Below are 24,639 nucleotides of genomic sequence, written 5' to 3'. Positions count from 1 at the left end.
TGATTATGATCCAAGTGTTTCATTGGTCAAAAGAAGGTCACATGGCCTTCTATAAAAATCAATATTGCTGAGAGTTGTATGTTGTTTATCTTAACTCATGATGGCTGTCTGTGGTTGTTTGTGTTGCCTTGCTCCTTCCACTGCTTGTAATGGGGGTGGGAGGGAATGCAGAGTTAGGGTTAAAGGGTATATCAGCACTACATAAAAAAATAAAACATAAACTATCCCACCTTGGTGTCCTGAATGCATTTATTCATTGTACAATAATCTGTATGCGTCCAAACATTCGCATAATGCCGCACTGCCAGTGTCCAAAATCATTCTTCTGGAGAATCTCTTCTGACCCAAAAACTTGACTTCCACGTGTACTTTCATATGGACCGGCGCATGCCCAGTGAAGCATTGTGTAAGCTATATTACCTTGCATGGAAACACACTAGTCTGTGTGACAAACATGGTCCGTAATTTTCAATAAGGAAGGAACTTGTACCTGGTTTCATTTTGTGTAGTAATCTTTCACATTGTACATGTTTCCTTGGCATGTTGTATTTTTATGTATTATTATGATTAATGTTGCATTCAATTAAAAAACAAAAAAACAAACAAAAAAAAAAACTGTGCTGTGTAAGTGGTTGCAGGGAAAAGAAAACCAAGACAGAGTTGTTCTCATTTCCAACTAATGAAGGGACCTGCCCACAATTATAACAGCCTGTGTTATTGCAATATACGTTCCCAAAGTCTTAGATATAGCTCCAGCTGATTCAGAATGTTTGCAGAATGTATGTCTGTTAGTAGATAGACAGGTACACAGCAGGTCTAAAAATAGAAGGGAGGAAGTTATACTTGGTAGTCTTTGAATAGAAACTTGTTCTCTTAATAAATTCCAAAAATTCATAGTCAAGCACGATAGTGATCATTGCTTATTACAATGCATTAATTATATTGTGCAGAGAAGAGACCTGATATTGAATCTTGTCACATATTTTGAAATTTTAAAGACTGCCTATACAAATTATAATTATAAGTGTATTAATAAGTATGTTAAGGATGCCGATCAATATAATTCATTATAAAGATTTAAAATACAGTACACTCTGTTTATAAGAATTACTGATATAAGAATCAATCGCATATAGTGATCAAAACCACTGGGACAAAATTATTCCTACACTAACCATGCTAAAATACTCTGCTTGTAAGGATCAAGCAATCTGCTTATAAGAATAATTTCAGGGCAACCTGACTACATGTAATATGATACCGTATCAAGTGCAATGACGTGTATAGCCAATAAAGCTGTTTTGGAATTTGAATTTGATCACATCTCACATGATTAGACATGTACGCAGTGTGTATACAGTATCATTGAAGTATGCACATCATACTTTACATCTCTTAGTGAAAAACTGTAAGAGTTGTATCACAACTGAAAAAAGCAAGCCACAGGTGCTTAAATGCAGTGGTAGTCCTGACAGTAAAATACTGTACTGTAATGTCATTTTAATTCAAAGGACATTACACGTAACACCGCGCAGCAGTTAAACTAGGTACCCTCACGAGACGATCGCTTCTCAAGTATACTGTAGTAAAATAGGATTCTGCAGCCTTGAGTAAACATAAATCATGATCATATAACAAGCTACTTACCCACAAGGACTTGCTTTGATTGTTTTGATGTATTGCCCTGTGATTGAGCACCATTGACATGATAGAGGCATGATTTTGCTACTTGTAATCATAACAGGCCGCTTGTAGCAGGGCAGTCAGAAAGCCCTGCTATTTAAATGTTTATTTATTTTTAGAACGGGGTCTCCCCCTCCGCCCCTGTGCAGTTTATTTTGTGTGTATTATGATTTATCTAGTATCTGTATAAATGTCGACGAACGCCGTGTGTTTTTTTCATTGTATTTATGACGGTGAGAGCCATGTGTTTGTTTTTAAAACCTCATGGTCATGTGTGGCTGTTGGCTACACATAATTAATAAACTCCGGTAGAAGGTGGCCATCTACCGAATTAATTAAGTGATTAATTTGTTGCTAATCGGGAGATGGTCATCTGTATATAAACCTGCGATGCTCTCAGTTCCGGATGGGTGTGTTCAGAGGAGGAACGAGAGTGAGCAAGCAATTCATTTAAAACTAAATGTATATATAAGTTCAGTGAAGGAGATTGCCCAGTCTGACCTGGGTTTGGTTAGTGTTGGTGATTTGTTTTTGTTTACCTGTTTTATTTGTACTCTGTGAGCAAGTGTTTTTTTGTTTAAATATTTTATTTATTTTTATTGTCTAATAAAAACGGCGCACCACGTGTCTTTTTGCAACCGCAGTACCTGTCTGTTGTTCTTCCGGCATCTGGCCTGACATCACCACTTGCCGTCATCCTGTCACACCGCTTTTAAGATCGAACTGCTTATAAGAATCAAATCATCTGGGGTGGATGTGATTCTTATAAAGGGAGTGCACTGTAGCTGGTTTTTATTTGGCAGCAATAAGTCCCTTCTGTGACTTAAGCAGCCATTTTCTTTTAACAAGAAGATGCTGTCCAAAATGCAGGCTGTATGGGGTGCGCAATTCAAAACAATAAACAATATTTTTGCACTTAGATATAATGTTGTATAACATAATATGGATCCTTGAGCTAGGATAATATTAATTGCTAATCGTCAGGATGTGTGTGGTGTGGGAAGAAGTGAATGTCCAATCTGTGGCAATTTCAATCAAAATGTCAGTTTTATTGAATACATGGTGCCACTCTCTATCCAACCACCGCACACCCCACAGCTGATCATAATAGTTGTTTAGCAGTCCTACAGCTATGCCCTTTCACCAATATGGCCGACGTCCGTTTCCATCCTACCATGAAGTCAGCCAGTCCCAGTGAAGGCGTACCACCAACCTCACTTAGCGCCCCTCTTGGAGCTCATATTCCTTCTCTCCCATTCACACTAATATATGATGTAGTTACACCATTCACTTTTCTCTGTAATTTACTTGAAATATAACACACAAGAAAATAGGCCGACATGAAGCTTAGTGATCCAAGGGTATTAATACTGCTTAGGGATTTGTTCAAAACCTTTGATCTAACATAGCCAGGACAGTATACATTGAGCCAGGGCAGAGGTGTTGACCTGTGTAGGCATTTGCCCTGCTCAAAAAAATTAGAAAAGACTGCTGACATTCTTGGAATTAGTCACATTTAATGAAGCAGGCGGGCCTTCAGCTGAATGTCTTATTCCAAAAACAGTGACAGAGTTCCTTACTGCTGTGGTTCCCAACCTGGGGTCTGCGCCCCCCTTAGGGGGGCGCCAGAGTTCACAGGGGGGGCGCGTGATCTCATTTGCTTTGAGATCAAACATGCATAAAATGTTCCACTATAATTTAATTGTAAAATTAATACATTTTAAAATGTTATTAAAAATCACATGCTTGCAATGCCAAGGCCAATCTAAAAAATAATAATAATGGCAGAGAAACGTAAAAGCGGTAATTCCCCGAAAAAAATGACCCGCGCTCAATCAGTTTCAGCTAGCAGCTTGTTTTTCCTGCAGTCAGAGCATCACTATTTTGTGAATAAAACAACATGTCTAAGAAATGTAAAAGTGCTGATGACTCATCGTCAAAAAAGAAAGTAAGGCTATATCTCGAGAGTTATCTTAACTTCGGTTTTATTGAAGGACAGGAAAGGACTCGGCCAGAATGTGTCATTTGTGGCGAGAAGCTAGCTAATGACAGCATGAAGCCAAGCAAAATGCAACGACACCAGGAAATAAAACACCAGGAGACTATTGGTGAAGGTCAGGATTTTTTTGAGAGGAAGAAGCAGCTGGCACTATCGAAAAGATCCACAGACATCAGGAAAGCATTTGAAAGAGCAGGCAGTGATTTACACAGAGCCATGGAGGCGTCATTTGAGTGTTCGCTATTAATTGCCAAGGCTAAAAAGCCGCACAATATTGGAGTGCAGCTAATCAAACCAGCCTGCCTGAAAATTGTAGAGAGGCTGTGTGGCCCACAGGTGGTGGATAAAGTGAGAACCGTCCCACTCTCTGACAACACTGTCAAAGACAGAATTGATAAAATGGCTGGAGATTGTCAAAACCAGCTGCACGAGAAGCTTAGGAATGTTCCCTTTGCCATTCAGTTGGATGAAACAACAACAGTGTCAGACGAATCCGTGCTCATCGTTTATGTGCAATATATTGACGGTGATGACTTGAAACAAGACATTCTTATGTCTACCAATCTAGCCACAACAACAACAGGCCAAGATATTTTTATAGTTATGGACTCTTATCTCTTGTCCAACAATCTGCCCTACGAGAATATTGTTGCGTGTTGCACTGATGGGGCTGCAGCGCTGATGGGCAAAAACAAAGGATTTAACAGCCGATTGAAGAAAAAAGCCCCAGGGTGCACAATTTTCCACTGCATGCTACATCACCAAGCATTGGCCAGTAAAAAACTTTCGGAAGACCTTAGTAACACCCTGGCAACTGTTGTTAAAGTTGTAAACTTCATTAAGGCTTGCCCTACTAACAAGAGACTGTTTGCCCAGCTGTGTGAGGATGAAGCACATCAAACGATGAAACACATAGAGGTTGTCGCGTGGACAAGTGCTTGTGCGTTTTATGGAACTGCAGGAAAGAACAAAGGAATTCTTGCAAGATCACAATCGACCACTGTGCGAACTGCTGACTGATGCATTTTGGATCAAAACGGCATAACTAGCGGGTACATTCACTCTCTACAATGAGACAAACAAGTGGATGCAGGGTCCTGAATCAAACGTCATGCAGTGCAAAGACGCTCTCGACGCTTTTGTGTGGAAACTGGAGTACAGAGTTGGAAAAATGTCAAAAGGGGAGCTACAACAATTTCCACTGCTGATGAAACAGTCTGGTAGCACAGTGTCTGCATCTTCACGCATTGAGTTTACCCGGCACATGAACATGCTTCGGGAGGAAATTAAATCCTGTTTTGCCGATGTTGACGAATACTTATCAAAGGAATCGTGGGTGATGGACCCTTACATTTGCAGTCTCGAGGACGTGGAATACCTTGGCTGTGAAGATGAGCTTGCTGACCTTCAAGCCGATTCTGTGTCAAAGAAATATTTCCATGAGAACGGATACAAAAAGTTTTGGATTGTCAAAGGACACGCTGTTGCGCCCAGACTGGCCAAACATGCAGCTACAAGGGTTATTCTACCATTCAGCACTACGAACTACTGCCCCGTTTCAGTTAATTGGTCTGAGGGAGATCTAGGACAGAGCTGTATAGTTGCTGTTAATCACTTATTACGCTGATAATGAATCATTATTATTCTTTTGGTAACAATGTGTGTGTATAGGCCTACAGTTAATTAAACACAAAGATAACCAGGGCGAACCAAAGAGAAAAGGAAAGAAAAACTATAATTGATGTAAATTTTTGCCAATAAAGATTTGGAATGAATCACTTTATTCTTTTGGTGTGTGTGTGTGTGTCGGGGGGGGGGGGGGGGGGGGGCTCAGCTTTTCTTAGATACAAGTAGGGGGGGCTCCAAGGAAAAAAAGGTTAGTAAACAATTACACCTTGGAATTTTTTAATTCTTGGTCAAGAGTCCCATTGAGTTATCATCAACATTTTCTGATTTCCTAGTCTGTTCAAATGTGCCTGCTTGCCTGAATTAATGTTCCTTTAATGCCAGGAAGCCAAAAGCATTTCATCCCCAGACTATATATACACTGAGTGTACAAAACATTAGAAACACCTGCTCTTTCCATGAAATAGACTTTGGGTGTCCACCACCCAAAGGACATCCAGCCAACGGCAGGCCAGTGGTCAAAAACAGCTCATTGATTAAAGAGGCCAAAGGAGGCTGACACAAATTGTGCAGAGTAACAGACGGGCTACAGTTAGTCAACTGACAGTCCAGTACAACATTGGTGCCATAAAACCCATAAAAGAATGCACAACTCGTCGTACCTTGACACAAATGGGGTATGGCAGCCAATGACCTAACAGACTTCCACTTCTTTCAGCAAAACACAAGAAACTGCGGTTGCAGTGGGCTAAGGAATGAAAACACTGGACACTGGAGGATTGGAAAAACATTGCCTGGTCTGATGAATCCTGGGTACTCCTGTTTCACGCTGATGGGAGGACTAGGGTATGGAGAAAACCACATGAGTACATGCATCCATCATGCAGGCTGCATTGCATCAACATCGCAGGCTGGTGGTGGTGGTAAAATGGTGTGGGGTGTGTTTTCATGGCACACATTGGGCCCCTTGATAAAAGTGGAGCAATGTTTGAATGCCACAGGATATCTGAACATCATTGCCAATCAGGTGCATCCCTTCATGGCAGCACGGCATCTGCTAATGAATTTTTTCAGCAGGATAATGACCCATGCCACAAGACTAGGATTGTCCAGGAATGGTTTCACGAACATGACAGTGAATTCAGCTTACTGGAGTGGCCTGTCCATTCACCAGATCTCAATCTAATTGAGCATCTGTGGAATGAGATGGAACGAGCTATGCAGAGTAGAGATCCACTACCAGCCAACTTGACACAATTGTGTGAAGCATTGGAGTCAACATGGGCCAGCATCCCTGTGGAACGCTTTCGACACCTTGTAGAGTCGAGGCTGTTCTGAAGACAAAAGGGGGTGCAACTAAATATTAGGAATGTGTTTGTTCCTAATGTTTTGTACACTCAGTATATATATATATATATATATATATATATATATATATATATATATATATATATATATATATATATATATATAATATAAATTCTGTAACTCTCAAGGTTCGTTGCCCCTTTAATTCAGGATCCAGGACACACAAATTGATTTTTCAAGTGCTTACATGCACTTTTAATAAACAAAAACAGAAATAAACAAAACAAACACCTAGCTCTTTCTTGAACTCTAACTACTACACACAGGAACCTCACTAACACAGGACAGCTAAGCTGTTTACCTGTAACACACCCTGACAAAACAGTACACCCAAAAAAAGGCTTTTTCACACTACTTTTTTTTTTTGGTTGAAATAACCCTCAACAGGTCTCCTCACACACCAGCAGCCCTGAACAGACTGGCTGCTTTCTTTAAATACCCTGCACCTGGTTCTAATTTACAATGACAACCAGATGCAGGGGATAATTAACAATTAAACAATTACCAATTACCAAATCAACAGAACTAACTTTAAACAAAACGTACATTTCCACCTGTTTTAGACAGGGAGGAATCTGTCCCTCTCCCTATATATATATATATATATATATATATATATATATATATATATATATATATATATATATATATTGTAAAGTAGTCACTCCGAGGAGCTCACTTCCTCTTTTGCCTCTCACCTCTGGTAAGGTATGCTTACCAGAGTGTGTTTTTTGAGTTAACTGCATTTCCTTTGCATTCGTACTGAGAGCTGGCTTACCACGTTCGTGGAATCAGCGGTTACATTTTGAGTGTTTTTTTCATTGTTCCACTGCTGGGGCTTGGCTTGCCGCTCTGTCATTAAGTGACTCTGCCGGCTGTCGTTCACGCAGTTTAGGCAAAAAAAGGACAGTCAGCCATGTTTTGTCTGTACTCGGTGCACCTGGTGCTTGGTGCTTCAGTGCCTCGGCACACATAGTGCCTCGGTGCTCTTCCCCGACGCGGCTTCAGCATGTATATCTCCCCTGGTGCGTGCTGCACGTTGACCAGGTTGATTACTACACAGTTAGGATAGGCACCGCTGCATTAGCTGCCCCCCGGCACTTTCGGTGCCTCGGTGAGCACCTCTAAGCCTTTATTAGGCACAAGGGTCCTTGAGGTTGTACGCACACACCACCAACACTAGTTGGCAGTAGCGAGGTGTCCCTCATATGCTGTCCACTCACGCTTCCTCGCAGCGGCTCCGATATACTTTCCCAAAAGTATTGGTTAGCGGTCGTCTTCGAAATGAAAGGGACTGTTAGGTTACTTACCGTAACCCTGGCACCCTGAAAGAGAAGACAACCACCAAACCTTGCAAGGTCACATCACTCGCATTCGTGGGTTCCATGCAAAAGAGGGCTACTTATTCCTTTGGCAGGTGAGACTGAGGACGTCATTCCATGGAAGAGCCTATCGGCAGCTCTGACATAAAATGCTTAGTGACTACCTGCCTAAGGTAGGCATACCCCAAAAGTATTGGTTTGTGGTCGTCTTCTCTTTCAGGGAACCAGGGTTAGGTTTCTTTTAAATATTTAATATTTTTTACAAAATCATAAAATGTGAAAACAATGTCTTCCTTCTATGTGAAGACTGAAGGAGTGTTTGCAGGAATGCATGCCACAGTTAATAACAATTTTTCTACACAGTGTTTATTCTGTTTTTTTCATTAACACTTGTAAAATGTACCACCTTTATGACAAGGCTAAGCTGCTTAGTATAAGGCTATATTTTGTTCAAAGTTTAATTATTATGCTTTTCAAACTTTCTGTTTCAATATTTTACAAGAATATTTTAAGGCTGTGCTGAAAACAGTATTTTTACGTTACGGTTCTAAATAAACTAACTTTACCCGTAAGGAAATTGTCTTTTAGGGTGCTTAGAAATGGAAATAGCTAAGATGAGACAGTGGCCCTTTGTTAACAAAATCACTTTCAAAGATGTTTGTCTGTTTTGATAGTAAAGTTTTGAAGTACAGTTTGATATTTTAGAATTTTTTCAAGACATGACTTCTTCATTATCAAATGAAAGCAAACTTTAAAAAGTGTTCAAATAACTAATTTGATACCTTACAATTAAATTTTCATGAGTTCATATAAAGGAATATGTTTTTTTCAAAATACCCTCGCCTTTTACATAGACCTACAGTGCCTGTGACTTTAATGAGGATATAAAGATTCATGCCACCCCTCCTGATGCTAGCAGTAAAGGTCAGTTGCCAGTTATTTTTGCTTGGCCGCGCCTCTCAGCAGAAAGTATCTTCAATCAATATCCCAAAATAGATGGACAGTTACATTTGGCAGTTAGAGTCTGTCAATTCAGGAGAGGCATCAGAAAGTTCAACCAGAAGGAACCAAGAAGTACCTCTAACTGAAGGAACTAAGCAAATAGTAACTGTGGAGAACAAACCCAATAGTCATGAAGCTAAGCGTTGCCCTGTTCTTTGCCGGCTTCTTTGGTGCTTTGGGAGCTGTGTTCTTCTTGCTGTCTTTTGGAACGGATTATTGGCTTTTGGCTACTGAAACATGTTCACCAGAAAACAATGGAAGCAAAACCGTAAATGCTGTTCCACTTGAGGTTTGTTTTTATGTGTGCTAAATATGGACATATTTTTTTTGGTTTTGCTTCAGTGTAATATGTTATATAATATAAACAAAAAATATTTTTCCGCTTCTCAGTATTAAGTTCAAGGGATATGCAGTGTGAATAAAATTAAGAGTTTAATTAACATATGATACAAAAAGAAAGATTACAATGTCACGCTTTAACCTTACTAAATTAAACAAGTCAAGACTTTTCTAGGGTATTGTTTCCAGTCTGATTAACTAAAAATGGTCTTTGGTATTACTTGCTTGTATACTCCTGGGGCAAATCAAGTTTGGTATACCATATGAAGTTATATGTTTGGAGTTGATGAAATGCATTTTCAACTTTAAAAATATATATAGCAGGCACTAGTATAACTATTTTAATGTAGAAAGCTAGTACCCAAAATGTGGTTACTGGCCATTGTTACAAGTAAAATATATAGTCCACTAGTTTCTCTAAAAATAAATATAGACAGTGAGTTAGTGTTCCAAATTTCTGAAATTGTTTGGTGGCACAAGGGGTTCATGAAAAACAGATAAATCAAATTTGTGAGATATGCCAACAGCCCCTGAAATATAAGGGTAAGGGGAGCATAGAGTTACAAACAAAGATTTTTTCAAAAAAATGAAGCCACCACCTAAGGTCCACATGACATGGAATGGCCCAGCTGCTTTTAGTCAGCTGGCTTGACTCATCCTAGAAGTAAATCTAAACCAGTAACTCTAGGCAGGTTGTCGGTAGTGTTGTCATTATCTTTACACGCAAGTTGGGCTGCCACATAGCTGCTCATGTTACAGGTTTAATAAAGACACTTGGGTTTAATCCAAAGCTTTTATTTAAACAGTATGACATTGTGAAAAATAATCTATCTCTAATACCTTTTTTTCTATCTCCATTCAATTGAACACACTGTTATAGTGTGTTGTTGTAGATTAACCACGGCTACGTACTATAATACTTAAGATGGTGTCCCTGTCATAAAAAACACCACTCACTCACTTACAGCATCATGTATCCCGGCAACAGCAAGAATGACACAACACTCCACAACATCAGGCAACATGTAACTTAGCAACCAGAACAGCATTGATCTAATTGCAGACATAACAGTCATAACGGTCATAACAGAACATAACATTTTCCCACCCTTCCCACCAAGTTCAGGTGTGGAATGAAGTCACAAAGTCCCGAAGGTGGCCAGGGCGCTGACATACTTTGAGACTGATTCAATGCCTGCCTTGGTGGGGCAGAAAGAGGCTCCCAGTTGGCTGAATGCCTTCACTAGCTGGATTTCAGGTGACGACACTTTCCTCAGCCTGCTGGCATGCCCACGAGACCCGTCTTGGAGCTAAAAGGTTGCTGGTCCAAGCCGTCGGCTGACACGAAGTAGGGAGGACCAAAAGGATTGCATCTTGTTGCCTCGCTGAGGTCGCTTAACTTTGACCCCAGTCCAGGAACTGTTCTGTACACTTTGTCGAACCTGTGTTTCATGCGCTGTTGGCTCTGTTGGACGGCAATGCGGGCAGCAGGTGAGGAAGAGCAAGTCCCTGGTGGTTGTAGCCTGTCCAATGGCAGTTGTAGCTCATGTCCTGTCATTAACAGTGACAGTTTGCCCTGCAGTGCATAAATGTCAGTAGTAGGGCTGTTTGGAATGCACAATCTTAAGTTAGATGTGCTCGAATACTGTTCTTGAGGGTTGGATTAAACTTTTCTACCCCTTCCTTAGCTTGGGGGTGGTAGACCACTGAACAGATGTGTTTAATCCCATTGTCACTGAGGAAAGTGAAGAACTCAGCCAAAATTAACTGTGCGCCATTGTCTGTGGTAATGACCCGTGGCAACCCCCCAGTGGGCAATCAGTGTGCCCAGTATGTGGATTATGGTCTGAGAGGTGGCTGACCCCATGGGAATGACCTCAGGCCATTTAGAATGCAGATCACATGGGACCACCAGATAGCGTTGATGATGGGGCACACCATGAATTTTACTACAAATTTCCAGTTGCAGGTATTCTCAGGCAACTGGCTGCAATGGTGGTGGGACAGGGTGTCCAGATTTTCCACTGACCAAACAAGCTGTACAGTCCTTGACCAGTAATTCGATATCTTGATCAATGCCAGGTGACCACACCAGGTCCCGGCGATGTTGCTTAAGCTTAATAATGCCCAAATGACCCAAGATATTAGTCGGGAATGATGACCTTGTTCACAGCAAGAACGGCCACACAATTTGGAATCCCCCAGACTTTTTCTTTGCTATAACCAGGTTGGAGATTTAGGGTGGATGTGTTAATGGTCTCTATAATCGACACCTGGTCCCAGAAAGCGAGGGGAATGAGTTGCAGTGGCTGAATGACCAGAGTCATAGTGGGGTCGACTTTGGGTCCTTAACACCTGTTTTAACCTTTAGTGGTCCATTTATTCAACGTCTGTGAGGCGCGTCATGTCCAATTTTTTTTCATACAAGCTGTTTATTTTACACACGCTGTTTAAAAGTAATTTTATTCACAGTAAACAGGTTTAAAAAGCACTGCATAGCAACAGTACACTCAGTACTGCATCTCCAGCCCTGCCCCACTCCTTGTTCGCTGTATTTATTACATATCTCTTCATAGTAGTGCATACTGATAAATCACCTCCTGATCACTCATTTTATCACCAAACTCCTCAATAATACTGTCTAAGTTACTATTTTATTACTATAACATTGCAAAAAGCTTGGCAAATGTCCGTGATTTTCTTTGAGAGCTGGATGGAAAAGCAGCTGTCTTTTTTGTTTATGTCCATGTTATGTCTGTGGTGAAGGGACTGTGCATATTTCTCAAATCCGCATCTGTAATGTCAGATTTGGTCAGACATCGGACCGCAAAGGGTTAAACAGAACCCAAAACTCAGTGCCATCATGTTTTAAAATGAAAATACATTTTACTATATAACAAACACAAGTACACAACAGGTAATTAATAGATATAACCAATTGCTGTTTTTTTGTTTGTTTGTTTGTTTTTTTAGCGTGGCGATATGGTCACATCTCCAAAGAAAACAGATACCACTTATCATCATGAGGGCTTCTTCTGGAGGTGCTGGTTTGGTGGGAAACTTGCAGAGGACAATATATGGAAGTTTTGGTTCAGTAAGTAAATTGCACTTCATTTACTATAACTATCTAAAACGTAGGTAGCAAAATTCTGAAATATTCCAATAAAAATATTTCACCTTCGATCAAAACAAAAAAGGCCACATACATGACTATTGTGTAGTTCTGCTTTAAGGAGAAAGTTAATTTGAAGTAAAGGTGGCACACAATGTGAAATATTCTGTGGAATCACTTCCACTGTTACATCATGTTTTTTTTTCATTGTTAAACCTGATTAAACTACTAACTTCTTGAGTTTATGGCACCACAGTCAACATTGTTCAACTTATTCAAACATTTCTTAATAAACTCAATCAAGTTTTGTGACTAGGTCCTAGACACAAAACTTGAAGAACTATTTTAAGGAATGTTTTAAGGACTGTTTTTAAGGACGTTTTTTTTTTAGTGCTTATAGACATTATCTTTGGTGCTTTGAGAAATGAGAATGAACATAATATTGCTTTTTCTCATTGAGGATGCATATCCCTGGCAAAAATAATATAGAGAGGTTGCCCATAAGTGAGCATGTATGTCACACTTAGAATTTTATGTATTGTAGCTATGGCCAAAACTTTTGCATCACCTAGCATTTTATGATTGAGATATTAAAAAACCTATATGAAAATAATTTAGATATTTTATTTAACATCATGCATACCTGCCAAGTCTTCAGAGGGTTGGTGGTGACACTATATATGCCATATGTACCATAATCACTTTTTGAATATGGCTCATTACTGTAGATTTGTAAGGCAACTTTTTAAAAATGAAACTAAGATTAAAAACTTGCAAGAAAAAGCAATGAAGAGCTTTTGTGATAAATTAATTAATTATTTTAATGTCTAAATTTTCTGTACAGCATTTCCAATATTTGTTTTGCAGGTTTATATACAATAGCCATTTAAAAAAAAATGGCTTACATATGTTTATATAATAGACCTAATAATTCTAGGAGAATGTAGTTATTAGGCTTCCCAGCCAAAGGCTGGGAAGCCTATTGTTATTGTTAAAGTTTTTATTTTATTTATTATTATTATTATTATTTTTTTTTCTTCCCAAAACTTTAAACTGCTGCTGCTTCGAAGCTGTGTGACTGATCAGGTTCTGACTTGGCAGATAACAAGCTGGATACTCTGGCTGTCTGATGCTGAAAAAATGTTGCTTCTGCTCCCTTGCAAATGACGCTGTGATGCATTTTTCAATAAAACCCTTCGAAATTTTCTTTTTGGGAACCGGTGAAGCGATTGATCTGAAACTTGGCATATCATCAGCATCTAAACCCGTATCAAGTTTGCGAAGCAGAAGTTGCTGTGATAAAATTTAATGTCGAAATGGCTGCCACAAATCTTATCGAAACGCGCCCTTAACTTGGTAGTTATCGTTCCATTAACAATGGGATACAAATATATGAAAATGGTGATGTTTTATAAAACAAGATGGCCACCACTTATACGTTTACATTTGAAATTTAAACCTACGTCAGTTGATAAATGATTTACTTGACTAACTCCAAACTTCACAAGCATCTTCCCTGATACTGTATCAATATAACTGACTTTTAAAAAATTGTGTTGACCGGAAACGAAAATGGCTGTTTGATGCATTTTTTAGAAACATTTTGAAATCATCTTCTTGGGAACCGGTGAAGCGATTGATCTGACAACTGGCATATATCATCAGCATCCAAACTTGCATCAAGTTTGTGAAGCAGAAGTTTCTGCGATAAATTTGAATGTCAAAATGGCTGCCACAAATCTTATCGAAACACTCCCTTAACAGCAAACTGCTGCTATTGAACACCGTTTCACCAACAAACTCCAAACATGGTAGTTATTGTCCCAGTAACAATGGAATACAAATATGTCAAAATGGTTATGTTTTATAAAACAAGATGGCCGCCGCAAAATTGTTCCAGTTCATTTTAATTCTGAGGACTTCTTCAACTCACAACTCATACCAAATATTCTCAATCGGATTTAGATTGGGATTTTGACTAGGCCATTCCAAAACTAGGTATTATTCTTCTTAAATTATTCTGAGGTCCATTTTGATGTGTGCTTTAGATTGTTGTTGTGTTGGAACATCCGGTTGCACTTCAAACCAAGTTTTGTAGCAGAGTGTTTTAGATGATTTGGCAATATCTTTTGGTATGCTATGGGATCCATTTTACCATGTATTGGAACTAAATTTCCTGTGCCATTAGAGGAAAAACAGACCGTTGAATGATATTACCACCTCCATGCTTGATGTAGGTATGGTGTTCTTTTCTTTGTACACCTCACCAGACTTTCTCCAAACGTAATGACTATCAGCGTGACCAAATAGCTCGATTTTTGTTTCATCACTCCACAAAACCTTTGAACTCATATCCATCATTCAAATGCCATTTTGCAAACTTTAAGCGATTTGTCCTTTTGACATTTTCCTAAGAGCGGCTTTTTCCTTGGCCTGCGACCATTGCGACCTTCACTATGCAATACTCAACCTGTGGTTGAAATGGAAACCCCAGTCCCACTTGCAGCCAGTTCACTTTGAATATCTTTGGCAGTCAATCTTGGATTGTTGTTAACCTTCCTCACAATTTTTCTACTTGTTCTTGGTGAAAGAACCTTCTTTCTTCCAGACAGAGGGAGTGTTGTGATAGTACCATGAGTCTTGTACTTCTTGATAATAAAAAAAAATAGTTGAAATTGGGATATTCAAATGCTTGGAAATCTTCTTGTATCCTTCTCCAGCTTTATGACAGTAAGTCATTTTTCTGCCTATGGTCTTCAGATAGCTCTTTACTTTTTCCCTAATTGACTTATTGGTAATGACAGCAATCCTCCTATGCCTAACCCTTTTATACTCTCTAAGAATGTTCACCTACAATCTAGCATTTTCCAGACATTTCTAGAATTATGTTCTGATTTATCATAATGAAATTTCTAGCACCTTCCACAAAAACAAAACTTGCTACAAAAGATTTTTCCTAAAATTCCTTGTTTTTGATACATTTCCATTTGGGTATGTAAACTTTTGACTACAACTGTGTGTGTGTGTGTATATATATATATATATATATATATATATATATATATATATATATATATATATATATATATATAATATATAAATTGAGACAAATTGGAGTTGGGTTGACATCTTTTCCAACTTGATTTTCTTTGGTGTAAATATAAAGACAATGCCATAGAAATTAAATGAAATGAGACAGGGCAGTGCAAAAGTAACAAACAAAATCCTAACCCCTTGCAGGAGCGCTAAACTAAACTTTTTGTTTCCTGTAACTATACCGGATGGCTAAGCTGTTTACCGGTCGTAAAACCTATACTTCTCAAATATAAACACACAGTACGTCCTACGTGATGTTAGTTCGGCTTTCTTTCACGACTCAGCCTTAACGCAGACAACGTGTGCACAGTACTTGGGTTCATTAAATATAAGGCGGGTGTCCCTCATTATCACCCCCAGGGGATGGTCCCTATTTTTCTAATACCCAGTGCAGTGCCTGTGAAAAAATATAGTCCTGACTTCTCTTATAATCTCTGTTACCCTGGATATGCACTGCACTGTATTCTTTGGACAATGCACCTCCTTATATATATATACACACACACACACAGTTGATTCTGCATAATTGGATGGGCTTGGGAGCGGTGTGAGGTCATGCACATAACCGTAGTGAAGGGAATACAATGGGATACAATGACAATAGGTCTATATGTACGTGTAAATGTATATATGACTCGTTTTGATCAGATTCATTACTTTATTTTTCCCTTATATTTTATTATAAGTAACTTAAAATACTGAACAAGTTCAGAAAAATAAACCAACTTGAAATACGTTATATGCTCAAAGCAAACAACACTGCTCTCTGGTATATAACAGCCGGCACTTGTAACTTATTTTTTATATATTTTATTACAAGTAACCCAAAATACTGTACTAAACTAAGTTATTGTAATACAATACCGTACAGTTGAACATAAAAGTTACAGGTGTGTACTGTACCTTACTATAAATTTTATGAGTACAACGGAGCAAAACAAATTAAATGAATTATGCATTTAAATACCATATCATACAATCAGTAGAGAATGATGGTATATATATATCATATATATATATATATATATATATATATATATATATATATATATATATATATATATATATATATATATACACACACTCCTAATTCCCTATGTGAGGATAACTGTCAATAAAGATTGTCCAGATAAAAGTGTGCACGCAACACTGCTGCCAAACGGTGATGTCTGCAGACGTATACCGTCCCTAATAATTTTGTTTTTTTTTTTTTTTAGAAATTACATTTCTGAATCCTGAACATATATCTGAACATGAAAATACCATGTTTGTTCCAGCAGTATAATAAATATATGTTACATATATGTTAATATATATTAAAATTAATATATATTAATGTTAATATATGTTAAAATCAGTGTTCTATGCAGTATCTAGTATGGCTTGAGCTACGTATTACTATAATATACATTATACATTTAATTGAATGGTCTGTCTGTCACATGCTACATTGTGAAAATGACAACTGCCTTGATTTTGTACCAATCTTCACCAAGCTTTTATTTTATTATTTAATGCTAGCCTCCTATGTATGTTTAGGGTTGCATTTGCTATAATCTTTCACTCAGTGTCTTCTTACTGAATGATCATGACCCTCTCTTGATGCCTGCACTGGATAACCACATCTATAGTGCCTTCTCAGCATTTGGTCACTTCCCAAACTAAGGTAGAAGTTTATTTGGCAGTGGTTATCTTTGCATTATTATATGTGTCAGAGATCTGGGCCATTTACAGGCATCAGATTAGGAAGCTACGCAAGATTCAACAAGATTCAACAACCACTACACTGGGGGATTAAACAACGATGAGGTACTGGACGGGGCGAGCATGGTGGACACTGAAATACTGCTGAGGCAACACCAGCTGCGATGGGCAGGGCAGGGTAGGGCACGCAATGAGGATGCCAGACGATTGCATTCCAAAGCAGATCATGATAGGCGAACAAGGCAACTGTTCAAAGGGTCGTGCTCTGCTTCGTTGGAAAGATACTCTAAAAGATACATTAAAGCGATGTGGTTTTCCTATCCCTGGTGGGGATCCCTGGTACTCCCTGCTGAGTACCAATCACATTTGTATTGTAGAACAAATATTAAATGTATACATCTATAACTGAATGGATTTCCTTGTTTCACGCCCCCAAAAGAAAATAAACAATATATATAAAAATAAACAGTTTTTCAATTTTCAATTCACTGTTATCTGAACAGCCTCCTGGTAACCTATGAATGCCAAAGAATATCTGGTGTGTATACCTGACGTTTTATATTACATTACAAAGGTGTACATATGTATTAAAATAGTACTGTAATTGTTTCTGATTTTAGAATGTCATATTAACCATTTTAAAGCATATTACAGGTTTCACTGTAATAGCTTCTGGTCAACATGTATTTATCACCAAAGATGTGAATAAAAAAGTTGCAATTGTGTTGAAAATGATATAGCAAGAATGTGTAAGTAAGGTGTTTTGTTATAAACCATACAGCCTGTTAAAGAGTAAGTATGGGGTTTCAAAAAAGAATATAGTGTTACACCTCCCCACGTGTCGCTACAACATTAAAAAACAACATTTAAAACATTCCAAAAAAAGACTTTTTGTTGAGCTTAACAACAGAAAACCTGCGACAAACAAGCCATAAAATCCTGTCTAAACTATATTTTGCGTCAACAATGTTACAGACATATAGATAACAAAGTGTTCAAGCTATTTAAATTTGAAATCAAACATTTCTAGACATACTACGTCCCTAAATGCAGGGGTTGAAACATAAAATAAATGTTGTCAAAGAACTCCCTTTTTAGTTTAAATAATATTGCAGAATCTACAAACCGCACTTTGAAGTACTTACATTTTGTATGAAAAAGTGTTAGATATTAGCATAATTTCCGCAACATATTTGGGGTGGACTGTTCTCTTCCCTTTTGTCAATCAACAAAGCAAGTTACAGTAGGTTATTGCAAAACATAAAATAAGATATTGTGGAGTAGTATATTTGCAAGTAATAAAAATGACTGGACAATCAGTGCAATGGCTATTTTGTTCATTTATAACACGTTCACATATATAAAAGGTGTAGTAACATTTAATGTTATTTGACTTTGCAAATGCTATACAACAAAGATGCTACAGTACAATTAACAACATATGTGTTTTTAATTAGTTTTTTTAATTAGTTAATTAGTGTTAATTTTAATAACAACTTATTATTTTTAACATGTAAAAGACTATGGGAGGTTTTACCATCAGCGTTGATGTAGAACAATAACTTTACAATGTTAACAGTGCACATAACAGCATTGTAAAACCCTAATAGAAAACATTTTAATGAAAATGAGTTCTAAACATAAGTTAGCTTTAAAAATGCTTGCAGATGTTTTCTTCCTTGATGATAAGGTCACATGCTGAAGACCATGTTATTTGTATACTAATTTGTTGTTTTGCAAGTAACAGGGTTGACAGTGGATTTAAGGACAGTATTAAATATCATCATTATTTGTTAATATATTTATATTGATTGTGTAAATGTAAAGTTTAGAAGTGATTTAGTAAAAAGATGAATAGGGACATTGCTGAATGTTGCATTTTGCTTAAAAATAAGCACGTTTTTCACTTTAAACGGTTTATAGTGTATTTTTTTCTACAGCATGTGAATATGAATTACATAATACCTTATGATACATCAATTAGTTTGAGTAAAATCAGTCTTTTTATCCCAGATATGCTCTTGGGACTCAAAAGGCAACCTAATGCTAAAATGACCCTCCTGATGCTATAAGAAATGTTATTTTAAAGCCTTAGTTATCACTCCTTTACACTAAATGACAATGCAATGAATATTCAGATGTACTAGTCAGATATATCATCCATTTTACTGTATGTATTTAGCTATTTCCTTTTTTTCCCCTTCCTTTTTCCTTTAGCCAACCAGCCACCTTCCAAGTTGTGTATGCACTCATACCTGTTTCCGTTCCCGGTAACAACCCCGGTTCACAACTCCACTTCCTATGACACTGCAGTCAGTAAGTGTGCTCGACATAAGATACAGTTACCTACAATTACTTGGGCAACAACAGAAGACGTGTGCAGACTTTTTATCCAGCCACACTTTATATAAAACAGGGGTGTCTACATTTCTGTTTTATTAGCTTAAACAGTTGCCACATTTTCCAAAGAAATAACAAAAAAAGAATATGTTTGAGTAGAAAACAGGAAACATGAAAGGTGTGCTTCAGGATTTTTTTTTACTTTAGTCCTATTATTTTTTCATTATGTTTTTGTTTTCTCTGCTGTTATAGTATGGGTATTCTGCAAACTTACTACAATAGAGAGTCAATTATCTGATCTTTGATCAACCGTACTGTCTAATCAACTGAACGCACCTGTAATCACGTGATGAATTACGTGTGGTGTATTACTCACACAACTTCTGCTGCTAAAACGGCTACGAGATTTAGCTGGCAAAAAAACAACCAGCAGACTGAGGCAAATGAAAGTACAGACTTATTCAGACCACCAAAGCCTTAGATGGAGCATTGTGTGCTTTAAATTGTTGCAGTTAAGCAAATTAAAACAGTCACCTCATTGTTGATTTTTCTTCTATTTCGTCAGTAAGGGCTGGAGATCCTGTCTATGTTATTGAGCAGCTATGCATTTTTATTGTATTTATTTCAATTGCACGTTATTACAATGCCTTAACAGCAATTATCAAAGTATAAAAACATTTTACTGAATTTTTGAAGTTTAATGATTCCTGAAGTTGTATTGAATTGTATTCTTTGATTTTCAAAGTTTTGTAAATGATACGTTTAATTACAGTACTTCATGACCTTAACTGTGTTAAAGTTTTACTGACTTGCATTAATTTAATGATTTGTAAAGCTTTGTAATTTTGTATTCTTAATGTGATAGAATAGGTTACTAGCTATACATCATCAGTAAGTACTGGTGTACTAAGTACGATATTAACGTGGACGTTAACTTTATATTTTTATGTTATAGTAATTGTTATTAATATCTGTTCAATTTTCCATACAAATTGATTCTGCAGACTAGTATCGGTACCTATGAGTTTGAATAATTGACACTCTATTGTATATCCTAAACACTATATTATTATTATTATTATTATTATTATTATTATTATTATTATTATTATTATTATTATTATTGTGTTGTTGTTTAGAATATAAAATTACATTTTTCAACAAAGATGTAATTTTTGACCCAGACTGTATCTCTGCTATTTTTATTTTTAGTCTACCGCGGGTTCTGGAGTGTGTTCATGCTTGTCGGAGTAGCCGCTGTTGTGATGGCAGGCTTCATAATCATCTGTGCAGCTCCCTTTGCCAGTCATAAACTTTACAAAGCAGGGGGAGGACTGTTTCTAATTGCTAGTAAGTTGCTGTTTATAGCTATTCATCCAGAACATATGTGTGTGTGTGTGTGTGTGTGTGTGTGTGTGTGTGTATACATGTACAGTATGCAACTATATATTCTGATTGTATTTTAATGTAGATCTAGTTGTACTGTAAAATATACCTAATTGTACAGTACCAGTATATCTATCTAGGGTGTCATCCATATTTTCCTTACATTATATGCAATTTTTGTTTACTGAAGGTTCAGCAGTAAAACTGCTTTGTAATTTATGCTCACGGTAGCCAACATGCCTTCACTGAGCTGTAGCAGTTTAAAATCGACTCCAAGAACACTATATAGCAACTATATATTTTTTTTAATGTGTTTTAGGAATTGTTTTATGATCTTTTGCTTGGTGGTTTCCCATAAAATCCTATAATAATCCATTTATTTTAAAAAATGACATTTAATTCATGTTTCAGTATAATATATTACTGTTTAAAATAATAGGAGACTTCTCTTTGTTTTAATAAATTGGGTGATATTCAAAACGTATATAAACACCTGCACAAACATGTTTGAAATGCTGCCATTGATCGCTCAGTATGTTGGGAAGCTGCAATATGTTTGCAGTGATAAAGAAGTTGAATTACTAACTGGATGCAGACTTCACTTTCAATGCTGTATTTCTGTTCTAATGACTAAATGTTTTGGCTACTGTGACTGTATAAAAAGTGTTAGAGAAAGACAATGATCCAGTCAGTTGATATAAGCAAAAAGTGATACACCAACAACCTCAATGAGGTTATCCCAGAAATAACCATAAGAAGTGGCTTATGCAATCCAGATGAATTCCTTAAAACTGGAAATGCTCATCCTTGTAAGTCAAGTAGACAAACGTTTCCGCTAGTGCCTTCATCAGTGCCAACACAGTTGTCTGCATGACGTAGTTACACATGACATGGGATATACAGTACTGACATGACCTTGTGTGTTTTTTGCAGGTGTGTTCTTCTTAGCAGTAGTTGTCATGTATGTCATCTGGGTCCAAGTATTAAACACAATGACTGAATACAAACAGCAACAAAAAACAGCACTCTGTCCGGACTTTCAAATCAACATTAGATATGGCTGGTCCTTCATGCTGGCTCCTGTGGGGATATTCTTTTCTTTACTGGCTGGAATGCTTTTCCTGTTAATAGGACGTACTGTTCAGATGCACTACAACTAACAAGGATGCTCCGGAAGCAGTGTATGGATGACAAAACTGCGGATGTATATCGTGTAAAATAGACTGTTAGATTTCATTCATTTACATTTTGCCAAGAGCATTGTTACAGAAGTCATTGTTAATTACAGTAAATTTTCCAAAGTTTCTTTTCATACTGTACACCAGCACCTAGCTGTATTTTTATTCATGCGTCTAGAATGATTGGATTCATTATATTCCTTTTACTTACTATGGTCTGGAATTTTGAGACCATAATTCATGAAACACAAATGGACAAGTCTAAGATAAAAATATATTAAACATGTTTTAATCAGTTGAATTTGTTTATACATTCTTTTACTGAATTGTGTTCTGGAGGTTTACTTCAATGTGTAAATGATTAATTTTTACCAAAGGTACAAAATACCCTTGCTAAAAATGCCTAAAATACCTTAAATTAAATATTGGGTTTGTTTATATCTAGCAAGTATTTTTCTACTTGAGTAATGCACATTTAAACATTTAGAATTTAAAATAACCCTGCAGGTAAATCTCCAAAATTCAAGTTACAGTTTAAATGTCAATTAAGATAAATATTACAAATCTAGTAACAAGCTTATAAGTTTTTGTTAACTGACTAATGACTTGTTTTAAAGCCTGTTTTGACTGATTAAATGATTGAAAGATGATGATTGAAAGATCTTAAATGAAAGATGAATATTTCAAGATGTTAAAGGAGACAGTCTAGTACAGTTTATTAGACTTCCTTTAATTTTTCAAAACAGTCTTTAAACAGGGTTTGATTTTTATAAAGCCTGGTCTTGTTATAATAATGCGTCATGTATATAATCAATTAAAAGATTATTTAAAATACATACGTATTGTAAATATGGTCCACTGAAAGTTTCACCAAAAAATGGTACACTGTAAAAACCTTGATTCATCTGTCTCTGTGTCATGTTATCTAATGTTTTTAACAGGAACTTTACATTTTCTTATGTGGAAAATAATATATTTTTTTCAGTTATACATAGTACAATTTTTAAAGCTAATATTTATTCATCCTTTCCATTAATGGCTTGCATAGCACCTGCGGTGTGACATTTTTGTATCCTTGTAAAAGCCTGTAATATGTTTGCATGACGGTCATCTGTATTTCCATGTTGCACTGTCAACAAGATGCCCCTGTAAATCAAATGCTAAGGAGTGTCCTGTATAAATGAAATCAAATAAATGAAAAATATGCTAATTGAATTGTCAAGTTATGATCTAAAAGCTGTTATCAAAGGACATGGTAAGTTATTGAATATACACCTTTCTTCCTCAAGTGTGGTGAACAGCATTTGATCAGCAAGATAAGATTTACTAAATTAATGTATTTAGCTTAAATGTCTGTTTCTTAGATTCAGTTAAGAAAGAGAAATCTTAACAATATTAATAACATTGGCCTTAAGTTTAGAGAAATGGGTAATTATGGTAAAAAATACCCCAAAAAAAACGTTTTTATCAGCTACTGGCTATTAGTAGCATCTTCCTAATTCTTAACTTGTATATACATATCAAAAATATGCCCTGGCCCAAAAATATTAGATTTATCATACTAGTTAGCCTTGGCCTCTTCACCTTTAGTGATGTCACAGAGGCCATGACTAACAAGAAAAAAATTGTATCTAATATTTCAATTGAGCCATGGCATATTAAATGAATACATTTATACTAATGTACTTATTTTTTAGTTTAAATTGGGTCTATGTTGTGTCCTTCGGCAGTCTGTAGTCATCTCTTAGTACGCCAGATGTTGTTTTTTGTTTCCTGGAGGGGAGCTATGGAGTCTCTTTGAAGCACAGCTGGGCTGCAGTGGTTGTGGAGGTAACTTGTCCTGTACAAAGTGATGGATTTGCGTGCTCAGACCCTGAATTATGTATAAAGACATTTAATGTTGTTCTAGTTGTTCTGCCTCACTGTGTGCTGTCTGCTTTCGGAGCTGTACTATTTGCCGTTTCCAGTTCCTCATTCACTGGTTTGGTATCATTCTCAAACTGACTCAGTTACTCCCCTAATTTCATTTTGATGGTTTCTGTTTGTATTTTACAGGTCTTGATCAGGATTAAAATTTTTGAAGTGAATGATTAATATTTGTTAACATTTCACTCTTTAATATGTATCATGTGGTGTTTAAAAAAACATAAATAACTACAGTACTTAAACTGAAAAAAGTTCAATTATATTTGCTAACCAGAAAAAAAGTAATTAGCTTAACCCACCAACGGGCCCAACAGATGCTATTTTTTGCTATGACAGGCCCAGCCATGGTTATATCGAGTTATGACATGCCCAACTTCAAGATAACTGTCATAGCTAAGAATAACCTAGGTTGGGCTCATTGGTGGGTCTATGTAGACTAGGTGGGGCTGGCAGATTGGAAAGGTCATATTACACTATGTAACACAATTTTTGTTCCTGGGTAGTAAGTGTTACAATTATACTGTAAATTTACAGTATAATCATAAATCTCAAAAAACT

The 24,639-nt window shown here is 36.8% G+C and overlaps 1 protein-coding gene across 1 annotated transcript; it reads left to right on the top strand.

The window, feature by feature from the left end:
• Positions 1-9,002: 9,002 nt before the first annotated feature.
• tmem182a (transmembrane protein 182a) lies at positions 9,003-23,365 on the top strand. Its single transcript, XM_041258871.1, has 5 exons — positions 9,003-9,289; positions 12,313-12,433; positions 19,469-19,567; positions 20,804-20,941; positions 21,911-23,365. The coding sequence occupies exons 1-5, from the start codon at positions 9,131-9,133 to the stop codon at positions 22,135-22,137; spliced, it is 744 nt and encodes a 247-aa protein (XP_041114805.1). The 5' UTR covers positions 9,003-9,130; the 3' UTR covers positions 22,138-23,365.
• Positions 23,366-24,639: the final 1,274 nt, after the last annotated feature.

The sequence above is a fragment of the Polyodon spathula genome, chromosome 9, assembly GCF_017654505.1.
Source record: "Polyodon spathula isolate WHYD16114869_AA chromosome 9, ASM1765450v1, whole genome shotgun sequence".
Lineage (NCBI taxonomy): Eukaryota > Metazoa > Chordata > Actinopteri > Acipenseriformes > Polyodontidae > Polyodon > Polyodon spathula.
This window is presented reverse-complemented; position numbering and strand designations above follow the sequence as displayed.